Below are 27,750 nucleotides of genomic sequence, written 5' to 3'. Positions count from 1 at the left end.
GAGTAAGATGTCCTACAGCTAACCTTCCTAATGCAGGGAATAGGCAACACAGTCAAATTATTTCTGTCTCAAATTATGCAGAGCCTGCAGCAGCTCTAAGCTAGAGACTGCAAAGAGTCAGAGGGGAACAGTCGGGTGGAGTGCTGTAAAATGGCCACTACTCAGACGGCGATTCACACTGAGTGAACAGCACCTGAATTTCATAGGTTGTTACATTACGCAGGGAATCCAATAACAAATTTCCAGTGCAGACTGAACAGCATTGTTATAATTGTACTAGAATCTACTCCAATTCCTGATGAAAAAATAGTGCTTTATTACTGCTTTCTCCATAGCAAGTGGCTTTCATAGTAGTTTTCAACATCAAAATCAGTTTTGACATAATAAAACAAAGGAACTGAGTGTTATTAGAAACCCTGCAGGGAAGCCAAGTGTACGCCTGCAAGTCGTTTCATCTACAGTCATTTTCATTGAGCTTGGAAGCTACTTAACTTGCACAGTGCATCGTGAACAATTTAAAGAACGCATGTCTTTACACACATGCATATTTATCGCACATAGCAGACTGGTTACAGATATGAATATTCATCTTTCTACCCATAGCTACCAGCTGGAATTTACAAATTATCTGCAGAGAAGTTCCTCCTAATGAAATAATGGAAAAGCCCCTGAGTTTCAGGGACATTTACCATTGTTAAGTAATATAAGGATGACAAGGAAAAAAAAACAAAAAAAAAAATGAAGGAAACCACATTGATGTGCAGGTTCATCAGCTGCGCTTATACAATCACGTCCCCTATTCTGTTCTCCCTGACTTCAAATAGCAGAATTAGGCCTATATCCCTAACTGTATTTGCTTGGGAAGAGAACAAGGGAAACGAAAAGAACAGAACTTTATCTTGCAATACAAATTCACACCACCACCCCTGAATCCTATCACTTGCTATTTTCTCTGCATAGTTAGACGTACTTTACGAGGCAAAACCAAACCATACACCTCCGTGAGTGGAAGCAGACAGGAAGGCAGACTGGCACAGCCCTAGGAGGTCTGAGAAGAGGAAAATAATCTTTGAAGGCATAGCAATCCTTTCTCCCCTCCTATGGAAGGTGGTGTCTACTGCTTTGACTTCCACCAGAGAAGTGCTATCAAAGCCAGCAAGGCACAAGTGGCACATTTCTTCACCCCCAATGCTGCATTTAGAAAAAAAATATATATATATCTATCTATATCTATCTATCTCTCTCTATATATAAATAGATATCTATCTATCTACATCTATATGTCTATATCTATCTATCTATATAATATAATATAATATATATATAATATTTATATATACAATATCTATATCTATATATATAGATAGATATAGATATATAAATATATAAATATATAAATATATAAATATATATATATATATATATATATATATATATATATATATGGTAGAAAATAAAACAGTTGCAGTAAAGCAGAGTAGGGACTTCCCACATGGTCTTGTGAATACCCTTAATCCTCTTCTCTAACCATTTCTGGTATTACCCAAACATCTCCTGATCAGTCAGTTGTGCCAAACCTGATAGCAGGGACAAACGCTCATCAGAGCCTAGAAGGCAGTAAAGTAGTCTGCACGTGAGCTCAGCTATAAATAAAACCATGAATTTGACTCCAAATTCAAATGACTGTAGCAGTCATTACCTCATCGAGCTTTCTGTAGGACAAAAGTTTATAACATCAATAGACTGTGGTTAGAAAATGAAGCATTCAGTATTTTGAATACCTGAATTCACTTTTTCCATACATCTCTGTGAAGGAAGTTTTTCCTTCCCAGCCAGCAAAAAGGAAGTGTTATCAGTAGCGTGCATGCAGCTGCAATTGTTACTGTACCTGAATCTCTTTTGTACATGTGAGGGGATTTGGGAGAGGCAGGAATGCTAACTACCGTGGCGGCGCCCTGAACCTGTTTTCCTGATCTTTTAGTTCAAATTAAATGATACAGCCTCAACACCAAATGTTATCCTGGTGCAGGTGTGGCTGCCCAGGGTCAGAGGGACCACACACAATGCAAAACACAGCAACAGTTTCCTTAACAAAACTGGCTAAGATTGAAACATTTGCAGGCACTGTGTGCCCAGGTGAAGTGGGATGTGCCCTACTTTCCTCCCTCCCATTCACTAACTCCCAGTTTAATTTTCTTAACCCAAAAGTTAGCCTCCCTAAGCACCATAACATGATGTGGCTCTAACTGCTTTAGCTTAACGCAAAGCTAGCAGCAGAAGCCACAGCAGCACAATGTGCTACATGGTATGTGTAGCAACATGTTTGTTGCTCTGCAGATAAACCAGTACAATATCCTTCCTTTTCATGATCTCATTTGCTCATGCGTTGAGCTAGTTCCCAGCTGCATACTCAATGTGAAATAATTAGAAGGTCAGAACACAAAGTGTCTTTGTTTTAAAAACACCTTTGAAAAAAATAATGGAGCTTTCATGCTTTAAAAAAGAATATGAAATTAGCACATGCCTGTCGTGCATTTACATGCTCACATTTTTAAGTGGATATTGAACAGAACGCTTTGATGTTGCCAATTTTCTTAGTACAGGTAATTAACAGCAACAGACAAAGAGCTTAAGGAAACATCAACTGGATTTTTAAAAACAACGTCAACTAAAATAAACATCTACACAGAGGAAATAAATATTCCGGATGTTAGATATTATGATGAGAAATAAAAACTAAATCCCCTAAAACTATCTGAAGCCAAATTATCATTGAAAATTTGAGTTGTCTCATTTTCAAATGCTGCATACCACTCCTTCTGACAAGTGCCAGTTATGCCTTATCTCTACAGATTATTTTATTTAAACTTTAGCATGTACTAAATTTGGTACCTTTTCTAGCTAAATTCACTACTGAATCAAGATTTCTTCTGCAAGTAAGTGATGGAACCAATCATACATAGATATAATTATACTACTTTCCTCTCCTCTGCAATTAGTATGAGAACCATAAGAGAATTTCCAGGAAAGCAAGACCACAAGACAGAGCCGTGACTGAAGTAGGCTTCTTGACAGAAGCATCGACTGCTTTAACTTCTACCTCAAGAGATTAAACTGTCAACCTACATAAGAAATTAGGAAATGGAGGATTTAAACTCACTATTTTTCATTTCCATTTAAATCTGGGAAATGTATTAAGAAGATAAGCAATTAAAATGACATGTAAATGAACATGGAGTGAGTTAACTGTAAGGGATAGTAGCCACCTGCTTTCAACCCAAATCTTTATATTAGAAATTGTAATATTAAAAACTGAATTTTAACACCTTCTTCCCTTCCCCTCTGCCCCACCTGGAAAACCAGGTCCTCTACAAAGTGAGCAACCATTTTATATTGCCAAAGGAGGAACACAAGAGGAGGAAAAGATCTACTGACCGGCTAACTACCATTTGGATTTGTAAGTGGAAGACTGACATTTAAATAGATAATGAGCCATGAGCCAGACAGAGACAGAAAGCAGAGGGCTGCCATTGCGCACTGGCAGCAGTAAACAGCCGTGCCTTCTACCAAGCCTCACCGTTATCCCACCCAGTCTGCCTGAGCTCAATAGTTTTGCATATCCATAAAAAGAATATCTTTTTTTCTAAAATAAATAAATAAAAAAAACCATCAAAGTAGAATTATTAGAAAGCTTAACCCTAGCATGCTTTGCTTATTTTTATTATTTTTTCAAAAAGCATGTTCCAGGCAGGTAAGTTTGCCACACACTGGTCCAAATTCAGCTGCACCAAAATTCCTACAGATCAAACTGCGGGACCACAGCCCTCTGCTAGGTCAGCATCTAAAAGACTCTTTGGGAAGCATACTCAGCCCATCTCCTCCCTTAGTTTGCACAGCTGGGCACTGTGCAGACCCAGACCCTTTATTTTATAGTAAAAATATTATAAAAATATAGTAAAATATTATAAAAATATAGTAAAAATTGCAGACCCTTTATTTTATAGTAAAATAAAGGACGAATCCTGAAGAAGGCAAAAGAAAGCACACCTCAGAGTTAGACAGTTCAGAATCACAGCTAAGCAAGTACAAGTATATCTACTGAAACTTTAGCCAGTTGTTCATTTGCAATTTCTTCCTCAGTACCCTGCATTAAAAACTCACCTAAGCTCTATGTTTGAACCCAATAAATGCTTTATTTAGATAAATCTTTGGCATCTGCACTAAGAACAGAGAACAGTTTATAACTAGCTTTAGTTTTCTAGGATGTTTAAAATCAGCCATGAGTAATCAATGTCCATTAGTAAGAGCTATTAAAGCATGCAAACCATAAAACTCTTTTGTAGTTTGATGCATGTTGGAAGAACCATCTCCTGCACAGAGCAAGTGATCAGCCCCACAGAGCTGGACACCGCAGCTGTTCTGCACTTCCACTGCTAAAAACTCTCAAGAACGGATCAAGCTTTTGTGGCAAACTCTCTCTCCTGGAATTCAAAAGATGACTACTACTTTTTTTTTAGATGCATTTTAAAGGATAAAACTTATGATCCTATGCTGCTAGATCGGAAGTACTGTTTGAGCTATCACACATGCAGGGTGTTTTTCCCAGCTCTTCGCTGTAGCAAGTAAGGGGTGGAAGATTTAATCCTGAACTCTCCACTCCTCTCAACCACTGAATCTGTGTACACGCTTTGTTTTCTACATGCTAAGAGTGCTGACACTGCCTATTAACTTCAAAATGAAACCAAGACATGGTTTTCTAAAAAAGACTACACAGCTACCTAAAAAAAAATTACAGATTGCAAGTAACTGCTGCTGTGGTAGTTTTCATGTAAGGCATTTTAAAGTAACCCACTTTACAATTTGATTAAAAACAGTATGTTAGACAAGCTATGTGACAGAAGCTGGCATTGTCTTTACTCCGAATATTCCTACAGCACTGCTGTTGTATCACAGGAAGACCTCCTGCACTTCACTCTCCTGAACAGCAAGCATCAGCAGACTGCCAACAAAGCACCAAGGCAGGCAGGAGTCACTGGTGGTTTGAGGAGTACCTGGAAGAGGAGTGGGGACTCAGTGTTGCAAAGCAGGTGCAGGGGCTATCCACATGGAGCACCTTCACCAAGGGTGGGTGTTCATGTATCCAGCACTACTCGCATTAGACGTTTTAATTGCTAGGCATGTTTAGAAGCTAGAGCCGGCTCATTGGTGTTACAAACGTGACTATTTTGCATTTTTAGAATTAAGAATAGTTCTAAATATAAAGTTTATAAAAAGATTCTAAATATAAAGTTCATATAAAGATCATCAAAGCCTGACCACTTCAGGGCTACCTGAAAACTGAAGCATATAGAGCGCTCTTGAACACCAACAGGCGCAGGGCATCAGCTACAACTATGTGCAAGAAATGACTCATGTCATCTTATAACCCATCTGGAACACTGCTGAATGCCTCTGTCCTGCCCGATGTCTCCGTACTTCCACAGGGGCGCTGGTGGTGCAGCCATTCTCTCTCCAGGTGCCACTCACCACCTCCAGATGCAGCAGTAGGAACAGGACGCACTCCATTGCTCCTGTCTGCGAATCTCATTCTGGAAATTTTCAAAGTCACATTTTCTGTGTCTGGTTCCTCTGAGAATTTATCCTACAGAATATTTTTAGGCAAGCTGAATAATTCTACTGTGTAGAATCCAGTGTGAAGACTCTTTAGCCATAATTCTCTAAGTCCTGTGAGGACTGCACTGTTCTCTCACAGATTTTAAGCTCCTTTATATTCTGTAGGCCTTTAAATGTCCAAAGACACAAGAATATTTCCCAAGTACTTGGAAATTTGGAAAACCAATCTGCCAGAGCTTATATGATATTGAACTGACATCCATATTCATTTGAAACACTTTCTCTCCATTAATGAACAACAGCTACAGTCTAACTTCTTTTTCACAGTCATGGATTTACTGCTCCTCCATCATAATCACCACTCTGTAATTTTAATCTAATATTACATGCAGTACATTCTAAAATTTGCCCCTTGTCCCCTCCCCTCCGCTGACTTGTTGCAGAGTTTGTCTCTCTTGTTATTTACTGTTTATGAAACACGGGGACATTAGGATAACCATTAATTACATCTAGGCACATTTGTTCTTTACTTGCAAAAGCCTTTGGCTTCTGCTGGATTTCTTAATTACTGTTTTATCTTTATTTTAGAGGAATGAGCAATGTCTGTTTTCTTATTACCCTTGCTTGTTCTCAGGCTCTGGAAAAGAAACAGAAAAAAACGTATCAGCAAACTCGATAATCCTGTGTCTTTAATGACAGACAAGAAGATGTAACCTAAGTCACTTTTCAGAGCCAGTTTAAATCTGTCACAGTTTTTTAGGTCAAGTGCAACTCCATGTGACTAGAACTGTTTGGTTTCCTTGCCTGACCCTAAGCAAATAACCCAGCAAGCAACTCCATCCACCACAAGACTTTGGCTGTAACCTATCACACAGAAGGTACTTCAAAGGGAAGCGGTGATGCTATCTTCTCGTAAAAGTCCATGTAGTACATAACATGCAAGTTAAAGAGTTGATAAACTTGCAGGCTATATAAAAACAGAGAAAAACAGCACAAAAATAACAGAAAAGAAAGGTAAAAAACATTTTGTACTTTCATTGTCTATGTTTTTTGACATTTTCTATATTTAGTGGAGTTTTTTTTTTTTAAACGTATGCTTACATAAATATCTCTAGCAGACCAAATTCAAGGAAAAGACTACCACAACAAAATAAAATAAACCTTGTATTTTAAAATGTAAAATTGGATGAAAAGACAGCTTAAACACAGTCTAGGATTAACTTTTCTTAGTGCATTTTCTTGGCTGTGAAGCAATGGTCAAACTGGCCCCTTGCTCTTTACTGAACTGCTTCATTTAGCCATCCTTTAAGGACTTTTACCTGAACTGATAATTGATGAATCGCCTGTGTACCTGTCCTTCATTTCCACTTGCAGTGTCTTCTGGAAATAGCAGACTTTCAGGTGTTCACCAAACAACTACCAGAAACCTACTGTCATCTTACTCCCTCCTTCCTTGCTGAAAAGTTGAGCTAAGCCAGCCTCAAGCTTAAATTCCATGCTGCATTTTTTTTCATCTGTTTAAATGCACTATTTTTTCCCCATAACCAATTTTAAGAAATGCGAGCTCTATTGCCCTTTGAAGCTTGAATGACAAATTGCTAACAGGCAACACAGAAACCTATCTTGGTCTATAAGACAAGGAAACTGCTTCACTCCCACCCCAAATCAGGACATGTTCACTTCAAGTTCATTCAAAACACTCAGGAGAATCTGTTTGTCTAGCAAAGAAAGGAATCACACTTTCTTCTCACAGTATGTTTGAGGAAGATTAACTATGTTATCTCTAATTTGCTACTAAAACCCTCAAGTACCCTCCTCACATGTAAGTAAGGCTTTACATGGTTCCATATAAAAAAATATTTCATTTTTTTTAACCCTCAGGTTAAGAAAAGTAATGCACTTGAAAATTGACTTTTTTTTTTTTTTTTTTTACACATGATGTTCCCATTAATACAAGTTCTTCTGTTTTAAATTCCTAAGTAAATACGTTGAGAATTCCCCAAAACTGTAACCACAGCAGTGTATTTTGTATGATAAATTTTGAGAAACATCTTTTTGGGAAATACTCTTTCAAACAGCTCCTTCAACTGGTGAAGTGTGGGACCCAGATGGTATTCACAAAAGAGAAAGAAGTACCACTTGACAACTTGTAATAAAGCTGAACGCTGCACCCTAATGAACACTTGCACCCTAATGAACATTCATCAGGCCTTCTTGTTTATTTACATTTTGCACCAACCAAGCTGCCTGTTAGCAAGAGCAAACCTATTCAACAAAGTAAAACAAAAGAGTTGTTCAGCTTCTCTTTGCATAAACAGAGAAGTGCATCTTTCTTTCTGGTGAAGAGTTCACTAATAAACCACCAAAACGTTTGACTGTCATACAGTGACTGTAAAAGCCATTACAGTCTAATTAAGCAGATAAATTTCATTTTCAGCTCTTCAGGGCAGATCTTATTCCAGCCCTCAGTGCTTTCAGTCCATTTGTACACACAATAGGGACAGGTGTGTTGAGTAAGAAAATCGGGACTTAAACAGCACAGCTACTGAATATACTTCTCTAGTACATTATGCATATCTTGATTTATTCCTTTGTGTGACAGCTTAATTTTAGGCTTCCAGTATTGTCTAGAATGCTGCAACAGTCTCTCAATAGCACCTTAATGCTGGAAGCTATTAATCTGTATTTTGCAAGTCTTCCTTTGTCTCCAGCCCCTGGTCTTACTGTATTTTTATTACTTATTAAAAATAGCTGGCAGTATTGTCAAATTAGTGGGATTATCCTGGTTTAAAAAGGAAATTAGGTCAGTTATTTTACTCCTGCCCAGCCTTCAGCTCCCATGTACTACAGCTCTTGCATCCTACAAAATGGTCCGTTTCCTGTGGAAAAGACAGGTGTGTGCAGCTGTCTGCTTCACACCTCACTGGAACATAACACTGAAACAAGCATGGTAGGGTAAAGCCCCATCACTTGTTACTAGTCTCTGCTGATACAAACCTCTTGGTCAGAGCAGGAATGAGACCTAGGGCAGACTGTTCAGAGGTGCTCCTTTAGCAGGTTGGTTGTGATGGCGAAGAAATAAATTGGGCTGTTAATACTTCTTATATTTTAAGCACACCTAAAACCTGTCTCCAAAACAGTTTTTGATGTTCTCTTCACCCAAGCACATTGGAATACTCCTTCCAAACCTTACCTGAAATGGTGGCTTATATGAAACAGCCACTCCAGAGAAATGCACACAGCCAACATACAGGCTACTAACCATTTCTGACCAGAGATCAATGAGGAAAGGGGTGACAGTGCCCTAGCTGCAGCAGTAGTCTTGAGAGCTGTTGCGGCTTCTGAAACATGGGGCACACAGCAAGAAGCAATTCTTCATGCTCCCTGCAACAGCTGCTGTCTCAGGCTAGATGCAAATCTAAGACCCAGCTGTGTACCTGCCATGCAGTGATCAGGAATACAGGTGCTCACAAGATGCTCCGTGGACCAAGTCTCCACTCATTCAGTCTCAGCTCCTTTGCTCCTGGCCCCTTATTTTTCCCCACAATAGTTACTATGTAGAACATAAGTTCAGAAATGCTAATTGTTCATTAGTAAAATAAATAACCCCACACTAAATTCCTGTTTTGTAGCAATATACTATAGCCCTACCATTTTCCTCCCTCATCAATAAGAACACATTGCAGACAAACACTGTAAGCAATGAACACAGAAAGAATCACTCCACCCTGCCCCTTACTGCATGGGCAGGGCAGCCTTGCTGCTTGCAGGCAGGATGTTCAGCTGTTCCCCCCACAAGCAAGGAATGACATATTTTCCAGAGTTGAGATTTTCTTTACCTTGTAGCAAACATTGCTCTCAGGGAAGAAAAGGTAGCAGCATCTTCTTTCAAAGCCTTCAGCTCATTTCGCAGCTTCATCATTGTCTCCGTAACCATCGCTTTCTCATTTTCATACTTGCTTTTTAAGTTGGCAAGGGCCACCTCTGCAGTCTATTGTTTACCAAGAAGAACAGAAATGTAGTGGTTAATGAAACATTTGACAAAGTTATTATCTAGGAGGTTTCAAATGGCCATTGACATAATGAAATGTTTCCTTAGTACTGGAATGTTAAAATTCTGTTCAACTTCTCTAGTAGAGGTTAAATAAAATTTCATCTTTGAGCACTGGAAATAGATGGGACATTTGGGGCTCCTACTACCATTAACCATGAAGCAGCATCTGGGAAGTTACAGAATATACGTTTAGTGACACTTATCTCCAACTGCTAATAAAAATCAGACATTACATACTTCACAAAAAAAAAAAGTGTATTTACTCTCTCTCTATTTACACACATTAACCCTTATCTTGCATTATGTCTGTCTTACATTATGGTACATCATTATGCTAAAATACAAGTGAAAAAAAGAAAACTGAAAGTAGGTACATATTTCTTAAATGCAATAAAAAAAAACAAAAAACTTATATTACTTTAGAGGAGACAATGAAGCATGTCAGGTTGTCTTAATGTCAGTTATTTTCATCTGCTGCACTGCTAATGTGTATTAAATGGCATGGCCCAGTCCCCAGAGACTAATTTTACCTTTCAACCCTCTTATTTTGTCCATGCTCTTGTATCACATTCTTATCTTGGAAAACTTTATTAGCAGTTTCAGAGAGAAGAGGATATGAACTTAAGAATTCATTCAAGTGGAAAATAAGATTTACCTCTTTGCTTTAGGTTTCTTACATTAAACATAATCTGATATAACTCAGATAGATTGAAGTTATCTCAAAACTTTCGTGAGTATGTGACAACCAAAAGCCAGTTAAGGCCCTAACATGCAGCTTCACAGGAGCACAATTTCGTGCCTGTGCTGACACAGCCTGCCTCTACTCAGCCTTGTGCCTTACAGGTATCAGGAAGAAGAGCTCCACTGAGTTTAAGAAACAGCAGTATGTCCTCAAAGACATACTGTTCCTCTGTGCTTAATAACCTAACTATGACCCTGAGACTACAGCTATCACATCTGTAAGACCTGCTCACCTGTTTGTTGGCCTTCAGCACAGTTCTCAGAGTTGCTATCTGTTCTCTCTTGGTGCTCAGCAGGGACTTCAGCTTCAGGATTTCTTCCATGAGAGCTTCCTTGTCTTTGTCCACCACTGGCCCAAGTTCTTGAGTGGCAACTCGCTGCCTGGACAACTCAGTTGTTCTGTCCACAGCAGCTTGCAGGTGTTTGATCTGATCCCGGATTATTGCGATCAAGTTGTAAATGTTCATTGGTTCCTTCCGAGGATCTGACACAGGAGATGGCAGAGATGACACTGGAGATGGGCTGCTGTCACCGCTTCCATTCTCTGCCTTTCCAAGCTCAATAGTTAACAGCCCCTTAGAAAGAAGAATAGGAGACCTCCTTCCCTTGGTCTCTGGACTACTGCGTCCTCCTTTACCTTCCTTGTAGTAATCCAGCATCACTCTGTTTGGAGTTTCGTTGTTGCACATGCAGACATGGTGGTATAAGTTGGCCAGTTCCTCACTGAAGGTGACCAGCTCATCTTGTGCCACACTGAGGCTGCCCTGTGTTTCTCCAGCAACATCACTGACTTTCTTCAGCTCCTTCTCCAGTCTGGCCACTTGTTCTCTATCATGCCTGCTGGATTTTTCTAATGAGGCGATCTTCTCAGTGAGAGCTTGGCTCTCAGTTTCATATCTGCTCTTGTCTTCCTCATACTTAGACTCACATTCTTTGTATTTCGTCTTCAGATTTTTAAGTTCTTCTTTTAGGTCAGTAATCTCTGCCACAGCCACTTTGTATTTGCACTCCAGGATCTCTGGCCCATTGATGTCAACTTCATAATAATCTCCATCTTCATGGCTGTCCCGGTCCTTCTCGTTGTCGAGGGCAGACTGGCGTTCCTTGCTGACTTGGAGCTTCTTCATTGCATTCAGGTTTTCAGTAAGCCTGCCAACTTTCTCATGCTGCTCTGAGAGGGCCCCTCGTGTGTTTTCCAGCTGTTTCTGAGACTCCTGTAGTGTCGTCAACAAATTCACCTTTTCTCTTTCCATCTGAAAGGCATGAACACAGACATCTGTATAAAGGAAACTGTTCCACTAAGTGGTTTTACTGTAAGAGAGACAGAAGCTTAGCCAAGGTGCATGTGGTTACAGAAACTTGATCACTTGTACATTACTGAAAAGGCTATTTCACATATTCTAAACACAAAAATAAAACAAACACAACTGTTGCAAGCAGTGTTCCTCCCCAATGTTTCTAATTTCCACTCTAAAATGTGCATTTTCAGGCTTCTCTTCCATAGCTCATGGTCTCCTTGTAAAAAACAAAATCATTCAGCTGAAGATAAACTGAAATTTACTGTTATCCTGCAAATTGTCAAGTAAATATAAGAAGACAAACAGTCTATGGTGGAAGCTTGGAGCTTCGGTAAAACAGTCTAAATTGGATTAAGTGAAAATTATCACATGGACACAGAAGACCTTGGACATAATGAAAATTTTTCAAGTTTCTCCTCTGAAAGTTCTAATTTTGAAAGAAACCCGTTTTTTCAACAAAGGCTTTTTTTATTAGAGCTCCCCAAAAAATATCAAAAATAGACAAAATAACCCTAAAACATTTCTAGGTGATGTAAATATGTACCTTGTTTCAAGTTCTGCTATCTCCCAAAAGTGCATATGTAAAACAATAATGCTTGACACCAATTAAAATTCTGGAATTTTAGAACTAAATGTAAAAAAACAACTATGGTACAAAACTCCTTCTGATGAAGGTGACTGGAATAACTATCCATTTTTGAACAAAAGACTTAATCCGTTGATTAAGTTTCTTGCTATGGGTGACACAATGAAGGGGACACAGCCTATACTGCTTCCTACAGAACATGATTGACTTGACCTTCTTTGAATAAAAAAACAAAAATAAAGAATAAATGTTTGGCAGTGTAGAATCTGTAACAAATTCTAAAGCAATTAAAGATTTTACAAGTTTAGATCATACTATATGGTGTACATCTGAGATGCTGAAAATACAAATTTCCATCTGAAAAAAACTAGCAGCTATTTAGAATTACAGTTATTTGGAAAATACATTTACCTGTACAAGCTGTTGTTTCAGCTTCTGGATTTCAGAAATGTTTAATTCACTCAGAAGATCTGAAACCAGACTTGGTGCTGGAGGGAAGCCTTCATTTTTCCTGGGCGTTGATGTATTCTTGCCATTGCTGAGTTTGCTGAGGCAATTTTGTTCAAAACCATTAATGATTTCATCATTATTGGGCTCTGTGGCTTCATCACTGAACTTCAGCCCATCTAATGAGATGTTCAGGTGACTGTTGTACATGGAGTCATTGATGTTCATGTAGTGGGACAGCTCCTTACGAAGATTGTTCTTCTGCTCCCTCTCTGTCTTCAGAGTCTCTAAGGCCTCCTCAAGCTGGCGTTCGGAGATCTCCTTCAGCCGAATGGCATCTTCCAGCTGGCTGTTGAGAAATTCTGTTTCTTCTTCAAGCCTTTTGATTTCGTGTTTCAGACCTTCAAATTCCACCTGAAAATACACAAATAGGGGAAGAAAGTACTAATGAAAATGTCTGCCTGCAAGACACCAAGTAATTTTACTTCTGAATGTTTTTCATTGAATGTGGTGAGAAGGGAATGATTTTTTCAGTTCTAAAGTCTAGTTTTTGCATTTTAACTGTAACCACTGCCTGCTTACCTTACTAAGACCATACAATAAAATTTCTAAGCAAAGCGTGGAATGAGCTGACCTACTCCAGCTTAATCAAGATAGCAGGCAGATGCAACACGTGATAGAGGCATCACAAAACAGGCTTTCCTAGCACTTTATGCAAGCTCTTCTCATGTTTGATTAACAAATTCCCTGACCAACCCTCCCACAAATTTCAGTCTCAGTATTTCTCAAACCCAGCATCTCAAAGCTACGCTTCCAATTCTCTGCTGTACTGCAGTTAGAATGTGCAACTGGGTTTAAAACTGTTGAGGCACACCTAGCAATCTAACTCTGCTTTTATACATTCAAAATAAGATGTTCTATTATTTCTGTCATCATAATTCCAGCACATCTTGAGAGGGCTACAACACAGGCAGCTAAACAAAATTTTATGGCGTGCTTTAAGTTTATACCTCTAAGACTGCATTTTATTTTTAACCTCTCTTGCACTGAAATTATGAACACCAACATGAGCATAACATTTTAAATCTATTAAGAAAAAGCTTACAGAATACCCTTTCTTACCTTCAAAAGAGAAAACTTTATAAATTACATATTCCTATTTTTTGCTAGCTATTAAAGGGATTTTAGGTGCCAATACGCACAGTAGTGCTGACCCACATCTAACTGAGAAAAGGAGAATCCCGTCATGGTAATTCTGTTTGGTAACTTAAGCCTGGAAAAACTTGATGGATTCTTCTAGTTATGTCAGTGGGATAACTAAAGCTTAATGAAATTCATCAAGTAGGATTATGACCGAGTAGAAAATGAAATAATCCATAGCCATTGAATTAGCTCTTGGTTCTAAATACACCCATTGAACTCAAATATTTAAGATTGCAGCATTTTTTCAAAGGTCCCAGAATACAATACCAGTAGTCAATAATTACTAGCAACTGACAAGATAGCATCTGCAGTTAAATTTGGCTCAACCCAGAATGACAGCATTCTTGAATATTGTTATTTTAGAATGTGAATGCAGAGACAGGAACTTTTACTTGCTTCTTCTAAAAGTATAAACAAGACAAAAATGGTAAAAATCAAAAGTAACCAACAACATAACCTGAAATTCACCAGACCACTACCTCTTCCAGCCTGCATACGTAGAGCTTAATAGCCCCTTTTCCCCTATCACATAATGTCAAAGTCCCCCAAGCGGCGTAATTAGACCAGGCATAGGCAGGTGAGAACAGGTTCAACCTGGAACCCTCTTTTGGGCACAGTGAGGCCAAAGTGATAAACACTGGTGAGGAGTTTCACCTGGAAACACATGAAGTACAAAGACCATGTCTAATCTAACTACCTCCACAAATGCTAACTGAGGGGAATTCTTGAGTTGTTCCAAAAATGCAATTTTCTTTTCTAAGATTATGAACATAGCTGGAACAGTGCACTGAAATGTGACTTTGCGAGTTGAGGTCTGACAGTACAAAGTAGTTATTGACTACTGATATCGTTCATGAAAGTAGCTAGAAGAGAGTATGGAGACCAAGACTGGAGACGTAATGCAAGCACTAAGAAGCAATATAAATATATGTTCAGAAATACACCCAGTTACAGACACGGTAAAAGAGGATGGATGGTGAATATTGCACAGGTTGAACCAAGTAACAAAGCAGAGTGGCAAAGTATTAATTAACTTCTAACAAAGACAAAGAAGGCAATGGAAGGACTTGGAGGTCAAAGTAGAAGCAATACAGCCTCAGACTGCATAGGAGCAGTCAGAAAGGACTTGAACATTTTTGGGATAACTGTTGGTACTAAAATTTTGTAGTTCATAGTCTCAGTAGTAGTATGTATTTGCAGAAGTGGTTGGATGTTCAAAGAATGAGACAGGACCACACTGTAACACAGGAATTAACTAGAGCTATGAAAGCAATGCTCACTATTTTGAAACACTTGCCTGGTTTTGCTTCAGGACAGACACTTGTTTCTGGAGACAGATGTTTTCTTCTTCCAGCTCAGTGTAGTCTTGCAGCAAACGGGCTTCTCGGAATTTATATTCCTTAATATCATCTCGCAGACGGGCCCTTTGGATCTCCACATTCTGGTTGACCTAGGATAAACAAACAAAGCCCAAAGTGAGGGCAATTTGGTCAGCTACAATTACATTTTAAGATTTCATCTTTCCTTTTGTGCACTAATCAGTTTGATTCTATTCAAACAGAACCTCCCCCCAAATCAAATTACAGAAAATGAAGTCTTACACAATAACTAGATTTTGTTTTCTTGCTTCTCTTACAAATTCTTACTCTACTTTTGACAATTAACGAGCAGGCAAATCAACATTCATACATGTTACGTGTATGTCACTGACCATAAGTAACAGATGAAAGTTTACCAGATTGGAAGTCAACACCTGCCTCCACTAACACTTAAATGAGATGGGGCTTCTCATGAGAGTAAGAAAAAGATTCAGACAACTCCAAACACTCTTATTTGTACTTGTATTTGCTCCTGCTTTTCATCAGACCTTTTCCTTATGCCTAGTGCAACTGTTTGGAAATATGTTCTAATGAATCCTTTTGAAGAAAGAAATTGAGCTAAAGCTGAAATGAAGTCCAAGATTTCAGGCAGAAAGAAAGAACAACTGTGGTGCTGAGTGTGTGGTGCTGAACAACTTGGGGCTGAGTATTCCCTCTCCTCAGCCCCAAGACTTGCACAATGCCTCAAAAAAAAAATTAAATCACTGTTCTGGGATACAGGAGAAGGAAAGATCAGTAGATGGCATAGTGTGATCTTTAGACTACTCATGAATACACATGGATGCTTCAACACACTGAGCTGGGACATACCCAGCTATGTGAGTGACTCGCTGTACTTAACTATGTGTTATTTTTTTCCAACCATCCGTTCGAGTCATATCTTTAAATATGTAATTAAAATGAAAAAGGTTCCAAAACATTAGCAAAAATATCTTTAGAGGAAAAAGAGGCAACAGCTGCCCATAAAATAGTATCCAAATATGTTAACAATCCTATCCGTCAAGCGACAAAACAGTTTTCCAGCCAGTTTCCACTCAAAACACACACCCGTGAAAGAGGCAGCCTATCTACTCAGCTATTTAGGTGACACCATCTTATTTCCGTTTTCATCTACAAAGCAGCATAGATAAAAAGACTTCATCCTCAGGTACATAGACTCAGATTCCCTTAGTATTCTCTGTATTGTTAGAAACAAAAACATGAGCAGCAATACCTACAAATGAATTAAGTAAGGTCTGAGTCCTCTCGTGAGTGTACAGCAGCAATACAGAGAAATAATACACCACAGGTATCAACAGGCATGTATAGAGAGCTGAGAGATAAAGGACATGGTTTTGGAGGGAGCATATGCCAAGACTTGAACCTGGCACCTTCTGAACACCAACTCAGAACCACCTGCAACTGTAAGAACTTAATGTAAAAGACAGCTGCCTCCCCTGACAGACATTAGGCTATATAAACTTGCCTGTTATTATTATTATTATTATTTTTTTTTTTATCTGTGAAGAAGAAAGCACTGCTTCCCAGCGCACTGAGAAGCAAAAATAAACATTCATCACTGAAACGAGACGCTGTGGTACAGTAACACAGATGAAAAGTCGCTACACCCCATGTGCCAAGCGAGCACCACTCTTCTCTGCTGGTTCTTTACAGCAACGTCGAGCTTGGAGTCAGAGCTCGGGGGATTCTCCCTGCCCTCTGTATAGATGGTTTTGGCTTTGAGGTTACAGCAAGTTACTGCAAAGCCAAGCCTAGGCTAAGATGTGTCTTGTGACTCCACTTGGAAGCTACCTGGCAGATTCATTCAGCTACTAGCCAAAGTAAAAAAAGCTGCAGTCTAATAAAAGTTTTAACACATACCCCAGTCTTAGAACTGAAGCTCTGTAACTGTTTATCCAGTTAATGCTGTTTCAATAGCACTTTCATCCAAGAATCTAAAGGATCTTTAAACTCTTCTGAAGTTTCAAAACACATTTCCCCAGTCAAGTACTGGCTCTGTCTTTGCACAAACTCAGAGCTATGGGAACAATACATGGTGGTAGCTGAAGGCTGCAGGCTGACATGCAGTCAGGTCATAACTTCCTTCTTCTTCGTAAGGACTGCACCGAGACCTCTCACCTTCAGCAGAGAAAGCCTCCAGCCAGATAATCCCACCTGTCTAACAGCCAAGACCACGAAAGGCTCTTGCATCACTCCGAGCTCCATACAAATTAGGAGCGCTTCCCTGCAGTTCTCCTCATTTCCGGGTCAGAAACACAAGAGGAGACCTCCCACCAAGCTGCAAGGGAGCTTCTCTCCCCTTCTGCCCCCAAACACCATTCAGGTTGTTTGTCCACGGATGACCTAATCTTTGCACAGGTCAGCGCCTGGAAAAATCACTGAAGCCATTCGCTTTTGGAGAAAGAAGGGTTTCTGTCCAATCCTGTCTATTTAATTCAGAGTAACACTAAGAGCTCATTATTTAATGTGAAAGTACTGTCATGCTCTGTCTAGCAATTAAAAAAAAAAATCACTATTTCAATGTGCACAGGAAGGGCAGATTTAAAAATAGCTCCTTTGTTTCCTGGCTGGAAAAGAAGATATAACCTAGATTTATTGGCTGGTTAGCAAGCAGTACCTTCAGCTAGCTCTTAGCATTTTCCTGTCAGATAGATGTGTGTGCTTGCAAGCTGCAAGGCTAAATGGGCACCATGCTATTTCATACAAACAACCAAATGCCGTTTTTTTTTGTTTTGTTTTGTTTTGTTTTGTTTTGTTTTGTTTTTGTTTTTTGTGGAAAAGAAAAGCCACTGCCTCCTTTCTCAAACAGATTTCTGTATTATCCGCACCCAAAATAGTATTCACGTATTTAAAGACAGACACACGTACATTTCAGATGTTCTCACAAGAGTTGTTTTACGTGGCTAAAGTGCACAAAATGGTGAGCTGACCCACAGATGAACAGATGAGTTTGAACCAGAACTTTTCTGTGATTTTAGTATTTCTTGATGCTTCAGTGCCTTAGAGGTTTCTTCCTTCTTCCTCTGCCCCAAATAACACTGAGGTTAGGAGAGAAGAGGATGCTGGAAGACAAGGACATGCTTGGCTAGGCTCTCAGCTATAGGGAAAGTCGCATCTCCACCCTAAGGAAATCACAGGGCATTTACAAAGCATCCTTACCACTGTGGGGAGGATCAATGGCCACAACATCTTGTTGAGGGGCTTTGCCTACCCGACAAAGCCCCTCAAGTCCTTCACCCAGAGAACATTCGCCCTACACAGAAGCCTCTCATCCATCCTGTCCAGGAAAGTACAGATGACGAAGACGACATTCTGGAGTGATTTCACCTAAGGCCACAGACCACTGTGACCCTGCTGCTAGAAAGTTTGTCTGAAGCATTTTTTTCCTCTTAGCTTTGCCTCAGAAGAGTCCTGAAAGGGGCACCTTTTAGCAGCACAGGTGCTAGAAATACAGGGATTTCCTCAGCCATGAGTGAAGGCCTGGTTTGAATTGGCTTTGTCTGCGTATCAAAACCTAATTACTTCCCTTCACAGAGCAGTGCCCGAAGCCTGCTCTGTAGCACCCGGTTTTCCGGTGCACCCTACGATATAACAATGTGTATAATCTAAGCATGAAAAGTAAATTTATTGCAAAAAAATCTCAGGTAGCTGATCCCCCCCCTGTGTTATGGTTATTACACAGCTCTGGGCATCATTCAGCTTCCAGCAGCAGCCAGAGGCTGGTCTTGCAGGCGATGCTCTACTATCGCTAGCCCGATGCTGGGTTGCACTTAACTCCACCAGCTCCTGAGGCTGTGGATGAGCTCAAGTTCCTTGCTCTAATAAACATGCTCACACCTAAATTTACCTGTCATTATTATCAAGAGTCAAAGCTTAGTTTGCCCAAACTTATTACTAATTCTAGGATTGGATTCAAGACTTTGTGCAATAAATATTTCTAGACATGATCATTCCCTTGAGTTCTTCGTGGGAAGGGCTCACAAAAAAGGATGTGACCCCTCTGGAAGAAACATAGCGTAGTCAGAATGGATAGCAACTAGCATATATTCTGTTGTTATGGGGAGAAGAAAACAATAAAACAATCTCTTAGTGATTTTATTAAATATCATCATGAAAATTGAGAATAATAATGCCCGGCCATTTATGTAACTCAGTGCCTTCTTCGTCAGCAGCTTTTTGAAGAAGGCATTTCAATAAGTGCCCTTCTGAACATCGCTTTCATACTCACCGCTGTCATCCCAGAAGAGCCAACCTCAAAGCTACATCACCTACACCTCAAGAACCAACGATGAAATTAAGAACTCAAGATCTGAACCACAGTGTGACCAGAGGCTGGGAGAAGCAGCTTTTCAGTACGTAAGCCCTGGTGGTGTGAAGAGAACATGCCAACAGTGTGAAGGCACCATGACTGGGGTGACTGCAAGCTGGGAAGAGAAGCATGTGTATTTCCCACACAATCCCTGTTCAAAATTTCAACTATCATAACATGCACACTCTCTCCACACACTGAAAGCAGGGAAATGGAAGATCCCAAGAGGCAGGCGCAGCCCACAGCAGTGTCTCACAGGCAGCAAAAGCCTTGAGATGGGAGATGGTTTGGGGCATGACCCCCTCACGCTGCCTCTCGCCTATGGGCCCAGCGCTCAGATACCTGGAGCTCTGGAGGACGGTAAGATGAGGTGCTGCAGGCATTCCTCACTGATTCACAGGCCCACTACTAACCACATGTAGCCGTGCAGGTTAGTGTACATGCCACTTCTATGCATATATGTGTACAAGGGCAGCATATATGGTTTCTTCACATTCTATGTGCCCCCACCCCATTATTTTTTTAAAAGCCTTTTGATAGAAGACAAAGATAAGTTTAAGTATTTCCTTCAGAGCTTTATCATTATTTCCTTGCCCATTTTTCATGCTCTTGTTCTACATGCAGGAAAATATATTTCATAAAACATACACACAAAACATAACTACAGCCCCAAACTTGTGTTCCTCAGGATATTTGTTCAACCATTCAGACTATTCTCACTGACATGCTATAGTCATCCACTTACTGGTGCATACTTATGATAGCAGTTATACTTTGATTTATAAACCACAGACATCCCTCCTGGGCACTACACAAGAGAAAGAGAAATTGACAATCCTCTGGATACAAATGCTCCTCTTTTCTGTAATTGTATCCAGAACCCTTCTCCTCTTCTCCAAACACTGCCAGAAAAATTAAGATGCTCTCAGAAGTGTTTTATGACGCAGACAGGTTCAAAAGAAATATTGCAAAAGACAGACCACAGCCAGTAGAGAAAGTCACTGTTTGCACCAGTAGGACAATATATTTTCAAGAATTTATAGAAAATGGTTTTGGTGACTTGTTCACACAAGCCCACTGGAGAAAAATAGATATTACGTTAAACTTGTAGTTAGACTTCTCCACTGTTTTATTCCAAGTCATGCCATCACACCATCTATCTGCTGAAAAGCTGCTTGACTTCCTAAGCTTTGGTGTGACTGCAGAGAGAGATTGATACAGATAGGGAAGGAAAGAGGAAGGTGGAGCGCTGTGGTCACTCAGAAGCTTTAAGTCACGCAAGACATGCCCAGTCTTCCCAAGCACAGTCAGTCTGAACTCTGTGACAAATATCCTGTAGGGATCAAAAACCAGGGATGGCAGGAAACTAACTCACAACATGTTTATTCTTCCATAGGAAGAGAAGAAAACACACTATCCATTTGTCATACCTTGTTCATAACGCTTTCAATAGCTCTAAAGCATTAACAGAAGACACACAGCTACACTGAAACTTCAGTAGCAGATGTGTACAAACATCTGTGGTGATGAGTTGTTTTTTTAATTCGTTTTTTTCTATTTTCTAAAACGTCCTCTCATAACCAACCACCTACCTCTTGATGAAGCATCTCACTGTGTATAGATGTCTCAGACTTTTAGCTGTGATTAGTAGGGTGGTGCCCAGCATTAACACACACAGCTCAAGATTTATTTTGTTGCAAACCACTAAATAAAAAGCTTTGTGAAGCTGTGACATTAAGGATGGGTTTACTGCAACACCAAGAAATGCAGTCATGGATTTCTTTTCTGTGCAATATTAGAGAGACCTGAGCTGAGACTCGGTTACCGCAGTGTCTCCAGGAGCTATATGAATCCCTCATAACTACTTAGCCAGCATCAGGCCTTGCTACAATGTACAAGTTTATTTGCTTAACATGGTGTTTGCTCCCGACCCCTTCCAGCATTGGATCCAGCCTGGAGCCCTGCCCATGTCAGGGGAGCATCAACATCTGTGGAGGGTGGGCCCCAACCCAGCCTGGGGGCCAGGAGGGAAAGTCTGACCCAAACTTAATGACAGTGTTACAAGTGGCCCTGGGTAACGTTGTTATTAGTCTCCCCCTTCCTGCTCTGAATTGCTTGCTAAGAGCAGTTAAACTCCAGCTGCTTTTCCAATCTCAAATCTAAATGCTTGGCAGCTTTCCATATCCTTCCCTGCCACAAAGAACGCATTTAACCCTTCCAAGGCCTGCCAGTAGACTTTAGGTAGCTGTCTTTTCCCTCCAGAAGGGCTAGTAGAGCTGAGCCTGGCTCTAAGAAGTGTCACTGCTGACCAAGGCAGCACCAAGCAATCGGTGTCACAATTTCTTCAGTCACCAGCAGTTGTCACCTTCCCTTCTTCCTGTGATAAGGGGGTGTTTTCAGGGTCCACGGAGAAAGAGCACTTTAGCCTCCATACAATTACTGTATTTAAGCTGAATCAGAGCATCCTTAATTAGCATAACCCTTGTTACTTCAAAAGACAGCTTGCGAGAGCCAGAAAGCGCAAATATTCAGAGCAGGGCCCACAGCTGTCTACTGGTCAGACTGCCAGCATTCAAGTCAAGGGAAACATTACTCAGTGCAGCTGGGGCCAGGCTGCCATCTTATGGGAGTATTAGCAAACCCCTGACATCCAAGCCACCCAAAAGGCTAGAATTTACTACAGGAGCAGGCCTAGGGACACAAGTCCAGGTAACCCTCACAGTCACGGTGCAGTCTGTCACTTCAGTTTGTTGGCATAACCAGAAGCCTTAGCCTTTAATCATCAGCTGGGACTGTGACTCTCCTCCGTAAGGTACAGAGCTCCTAAAGGAAAGCTGAGGGACAGGGGAACTGACAGAGTGTGCAGGGGCACAGCCCGGCACTGCCGGGACATCAGCCCCACTGCCTGCAGCCCCCAGAGCCGGGCAAGGCCAAGCGGCAGCTGCGCTCATCAGCCTGCGGCCTGCTTGTGGCTAACAGGCTTGGAAGGGTTTTTCAGTGTGCCCAGGCTCATATCTTCAGATGTTCACACACAAGCTTGAGGCAGCTTCAGCTAGCCTTCCTCATGCTGAAAGAGGAAGGAGGAAAGGAGCCTGGTAACTGAGACAACTGCCCGCTGTGTTCAGTGTTTTGTACATCGTTCCTCAAGGTCTGGGAGGGCACAGGGACAGCTGAACACAGACACAGCTCGGCCATGTCTGAGCTCAAGCTCTGGCACAGCTCCGGGGCAGCACTGCAGCAGCCTCCCTGGGGATGTAAGCTAGCAAGGGATGGGAAAGATGAGGAGCACTTCCAGGAAAACAGAAATGAACAAGCCAGCCAGGCTTACATAAGGAACAAAAAAAAACTACTCTGCATCTTCTGCTTTTTTTTGTCTAACAGCCCACATTCAGGGGAATAACATAGTACTAAAGCTGCATCCTACGTAGTAGCTCTAAATCACATTTCATTTTAAAAAAAAACATATGTATTGTGATATTGAATGTACCACTTTTGTATTTCTAATTGAAACTAATTATTGAAAGCTAATAAGCACAATCAACCACTGTATCAGCACTCCTCAACAGAAAACAGAATAAAACCCAAGAGCAAGATACTGTTTTGTGTGGAGAAGCCCTGGTGGCTCTAAGGCCTAATTGTACAGGAGACCACAAAACAAACTTACAGTAACCTGCTGAAACTGATTTCAGACAACCAAAAGCTCTCGGGCTTCCATTTCCTATCTAAGGCATTTCCCCCAGCAAACCCATCCAACCCTGGCCCTAAATGGGTGCCAGAAGCAGTCAAGTGTGCTCCACCTTCATCAAAGTCTTGTTTCTGCTTTTTGATTTTATCATCCTCTGTTAATCAGTGATAATCACTGACCAAAACACTCGTACTTCAGCGATACCCAAGGCCTGCTCCATACTGTGCTTCATGCCTGCTGTTCAGAGCTGCAGGACTCTGCTGCCGTGTCTTTCTGCAACCCCATTAAGCTTGTTTCACCAGAAACGTTCACAGTCCACTTATTTTCAATAATCTGAAGTACAAGTTTCTCCTGTTATTTAAGCCTGCCCTTCTCTGTTACAAGCTCTGTTGGAAGCTCATTTATTTTCTTACTCATAATTCTTACTCTAGTAAGAAAGCCCTATTTTACAGTTTCATTAACTGCTTCCAACAGTGACACTATCAGGCAGAGTAACACCAGCATGCTGCAGCACCACACCAGAAACAACTTTATGGGACTTCAGCACTAGATACCACAGACCTGTCAGACTTAAAACAATTCACAATTAAAAGAATATTGACAAAATGTTGAATTTAATACAGATATCAAAAAGACTAGAGGTCTCCTATTGTCTTAATTTGGCCGTAGCTAATTTATACGTAAAGCACGAGATAAAGGCTTGGGCTAAATTTATACTCCCTGTGTTAGTGACCTATTTTCACAAGGTGCCACAGCTCCTACATGTGGAAAGTGCTTACTTTACATTACATAATCCTACTGAGATACAATCACCTCAAAACCACTAGCTTAGAGCTCCGTCACTACTTCAAACAACTTTAATTAAGTAAACTCCAAAGGAGTTATTTATCTAAATTAACGATACCACTTTATAAGCAGCAGAGGTAATATGATTTTGCTTATGTGGATTATGGAAGTGGTACTTCTCTATAGAAAACACCACGAAGTAAAGGACGATGCAGTAATACCACACAATACCTACGGAAGCCTTAAGGATGTTGGGTGAAATATAGAGGCTACCCCCCACGCCTCAGAAGCAGCAGCCTTCCCTCTGCTCTCCAGGGCAGTCAAAAATGCCCACGTACTCAGCAGCTTTAGGGAACTATGCCACTGATGGATACAGTAAGCTGTTTCTGGTTTTAAAAAAAAAAGTTTTCTTAGACCTTTTTCCTGAGCAGAATATGCTAATAGCCAAGTCCTACTAGGTTTCAGTCGTGGTCTTCATCTGTCTGCAGGAAGAGTTCCTAACCCTTGCTGTGGTGGTCAAAGCTTGGTCAGACTCCAGCATGGTTAATGCTGCCAAACTGGGATCACTCAGCATTCCCAGTCCAAAGTGTTGGGGCTTCATTATTGGGTTTGTGTATTTCGTTTCATTTTAGATATACCAACAAAATTTGCCAATTGAACTCCACATGCAACACACTGACTTGCAGAGAATGCATGAACATGTCTAATGCTTTTTTTACTTTTATTTTTTCAAAACAAACTTGCTGTGTATTACTTGCATTAAACCAAAGGCAGAATCTCTGGCGAAAAGGAAGGATTAAATGAAAGCAGATGAAATGCAAGGATAACACTGAGCATAACCTTCACTGCTGCTGCATCACAGCCTGCATTTTTAATTTCCAAGTGACAAACCGTGGACAAGCAGCTCAGATTTTCTTTCAGCAGTCTTGTTTACCGCTTAGCAGGGCAGACTTTAATAACATTCTGATGACTTAATACAATTACTTCACATGACTAAATTATGAAGTCTCCTTCCCTGTTCCCAGTTGAACTTCAAACAGCATGTCACAGCTAGCTTGTATTTTACACAAATAAACAGATGTTGGGACGCAGTGACTGGACCTTCATCAAACAGTGACTAAATGCTCTTTCCAGAGATTTCCTTCGTCCCTCTCAACTGTTACCTTACAGCTAACAAGTGGCTTTAAAAAGCCCAAAACACCACTGGGGCAGTTATTCTGAATGTATCTGAGCCTTTCAGGTCATGCTTTGGATGGACCAGCACAACAGAGTATGCTGAAATTTTATCCCCCATAATTAGCAATATACTGTTTTGCTTATAACCAGCCTGCACTCAAATTGCATGCCCTGTGCTTGTCATTGACCTATGTTTTCCTAAAGGAAGGAAAAAATCAATGGCCACGTAGGAGTGATATACTGCCCTTTTTCTATAAAAAGAATTATTTTCCTAAGAACTGTTTTGATAAATCACAGTAAGATTACACTGCATAAACGTCTGCATGTAGACAGAACTTGTGGCAGCAAATGAGAAGAGCCTCTTAGCCACGAACAAAGCTATGTTCATTGACCTCACGCTAGCTTTTCCTTCCACAAGAGCTTTTGTCCAAGCAGCAGAGGAACTCAGACGGGTGTAACACTGTAAAGATCAAACGTCTCTGTGAGAATAACCACCAGAACACACTTTAAGACACAAAAAGAGCAACACCTACATTCTGCCTTACTAGAATGTCTATTTCAAATCAAAATACTGTGACAGCACAAGTGGTGGCACCCATTCTTAGAAGCAGTTGTCTGCCTGTGCTGACTGCCAATTGCACTGCTAGTAACCCGTAAGTTGACCTAGCAAATGCTGCTCCTGGAGCTGCTGCTTCACAACAGCCACACAACTGTATCACCATGATCTTCCTGAGCTATTCTCAAAAACCAAATCCAAACCACTTATTTATCAGGTTGAAATCAGCCATATTTTCAGTTTCTGCAGCAAAGGAGGGCTGGGACAACCCAGATATGGAAAAATCAAGGATACCTGTCCTGTTCCCAGACCCACCTACCCCACACAGAAGTAGCTTGGATTTCAGTGCATAAGACTGCTCCACACTTGGTTCCTCTGTTCAGTATTTCCCCTTCAGCCCAGCTGCCCCAGAAACAGCTCAGAGCAATGCTGGTCTGACACACACAGGGCAGGTAGCTTTGCCTCAGGGCAATGCTCACGTCCCCCAGATTTCTCTCATTCGCAGCCTTTAAAAACAGCAGAAGACACCTCCCCATTGGCAGTAAAAAAGTAGTAGGGGTTAATGAGTTAGCTCCACTCATTAATGACACAGAGGGAGAGAATACTAGTCAATGTCTCTTAAAAATCTGTTCCTCCACACACCCATTTCAGCTTGAGAGATAGGTGTGATATTACCACCCCAAACTTATTTCACCTAAAAAGGTGAAAAAGATGTATCAAGAAATTAAGTACATCAAAACTAATCTTGAAAACCCAAACATAGGGAAAAAAAAAAAAAAAAACACAGGATTTGATACAGTTTCTGGAACAGTGGCATTACAGCAGTGTTATTTCTAGTACTGTTGACACAGCCCCTGGTTGGCTCTTTGTGCTTCTGCCTGAATGTTTTGTCACAAGTGATGTTCTTACAACCAACCATATGTGACTTGAAAATAAATCTCGGGATGCAGCCCTGAGTCAGTCTATCAGCTGCAAAACCCCTAGATGAAACCAAGGATTTTTTCCCCCAAGCACACATACTACAGTACTGCTTTGAGACTCAGTGTAAGAAATGCTCTTTCCTATTTTCAAAAAGAGCCAATCTGACCCAAACAAGCCTTGCTTAGAAACATTGCCAAGGGCCACCTACAGTAACAGAGGCAGTGCCAAGTACAGGCGAAACAAAGTCATCTCCCTGGTTCTGCATCCTGAAATCACACCACCATCAAACCCCAGCGGAAGTTTTCACTCGCATGGGAAGAAAAAAAAAAAAAAAAAAGAAAAGAAACAAAGAAACAACCTCTTTAATTAACGGTTTGTAAAGCAAAACTTCAAGCCATTGTTTCACTGATTGGAGCATTTCTAGCTACTCCTGCAATTGTGCATATTGATTTCAGATCTGTTAAAAGATTACAGCTGCGTACAAGAGACTTTCTCCCTCCACTGCTGATTCTGGTCAGATGCCCAGGGCAGACCCAAGGTCGTAAGGAAGGTCAGGAGCAGCCACAGCTAACGAGCGGGGCTCAGCCTGCTATTCCTGCAGCACTGCTGGGCATGTAGCAATTTAATTAAAACAGAACAATGAAAAGGTCCCCCAGCAAGCCTGCTACCAGGTTAATTCCCAAACAATAGACTACCCTGGAATCTTAACTGCTAAGTGAAACTTTAAAAAGCGTATCTACAGAGTTTTATAGTGTTAGAAGAACAAGAGTCCATGTTAATGTTTCTATAAAACCTGAAATCTGAAAATAATAGTGCTCAGAGGGTGACTTAAAACTCCCCGATTTCAGCATCAATTCATTTTTGGACACCAAGTCTCTAGACAGCAGCCATTACAGCCAGGGAAACGCTGTTGTTAACATCTTTCCTCTGAATATATCAGTGCACAACAATAGAGGAATCACGAGCAGATGCCTCCTTGAATACGTGCAAAGCACA

The 27,750-nt window shown here is 40.7% G+C and overlaps 1 protein-coding gene across 3 annotated transcripts in view; it reads right to left on the bottom strand.

Annotated features, from left to right (window-relative positions):
• The window catches only part of BICD2 (BICD cargo adaptor 2), an 87,802-nt gene that overhangs the window by 5,738 nt on the left and 54,314 nt on the right, over positions 1-27,750 (bottom strand). For all 3 annotated transcript variants that reach the window (XM_084292759.1, XM_084292760.1, XM_084292758.1), the window contains exons 3-6: positions 15,240-15,392; positions 12,704-13,153; positions 10,642-11,661; positions 9,453-9,604 (exon numbers count right to left, since the gene is read on the bottom strand). In XM_084292759.1, coding sequence (XP_084148885.1) covers positions 9,453-9,604; positions 10,642-11,661; positions 12,704-13,153; positions 15,240-15,392 — 1,775 coding nt within the window. The remainder of the gene's footprint in view (positions 1-9,452; positions 9,605-10,641; positions 11,662-12,703; positions 13,154-15,239; positions 15,393-27,750) is intronic.

Source organism: Netta rufina (genome assembly GCF_964035555.1).
Source record: "Netta rufina genome assembly, chromosome: 10".
Classification (NCBI taxonomy): Eukaryota; Metazoa; Chordata; class Aves; order Anseriformes; family Anatidae; genus Netta; species Netta rufina.
Note: the sequence above shows the minus strand (reverse complement) of the source record. Positions and strands in the feature narration are given on the sequence as shown.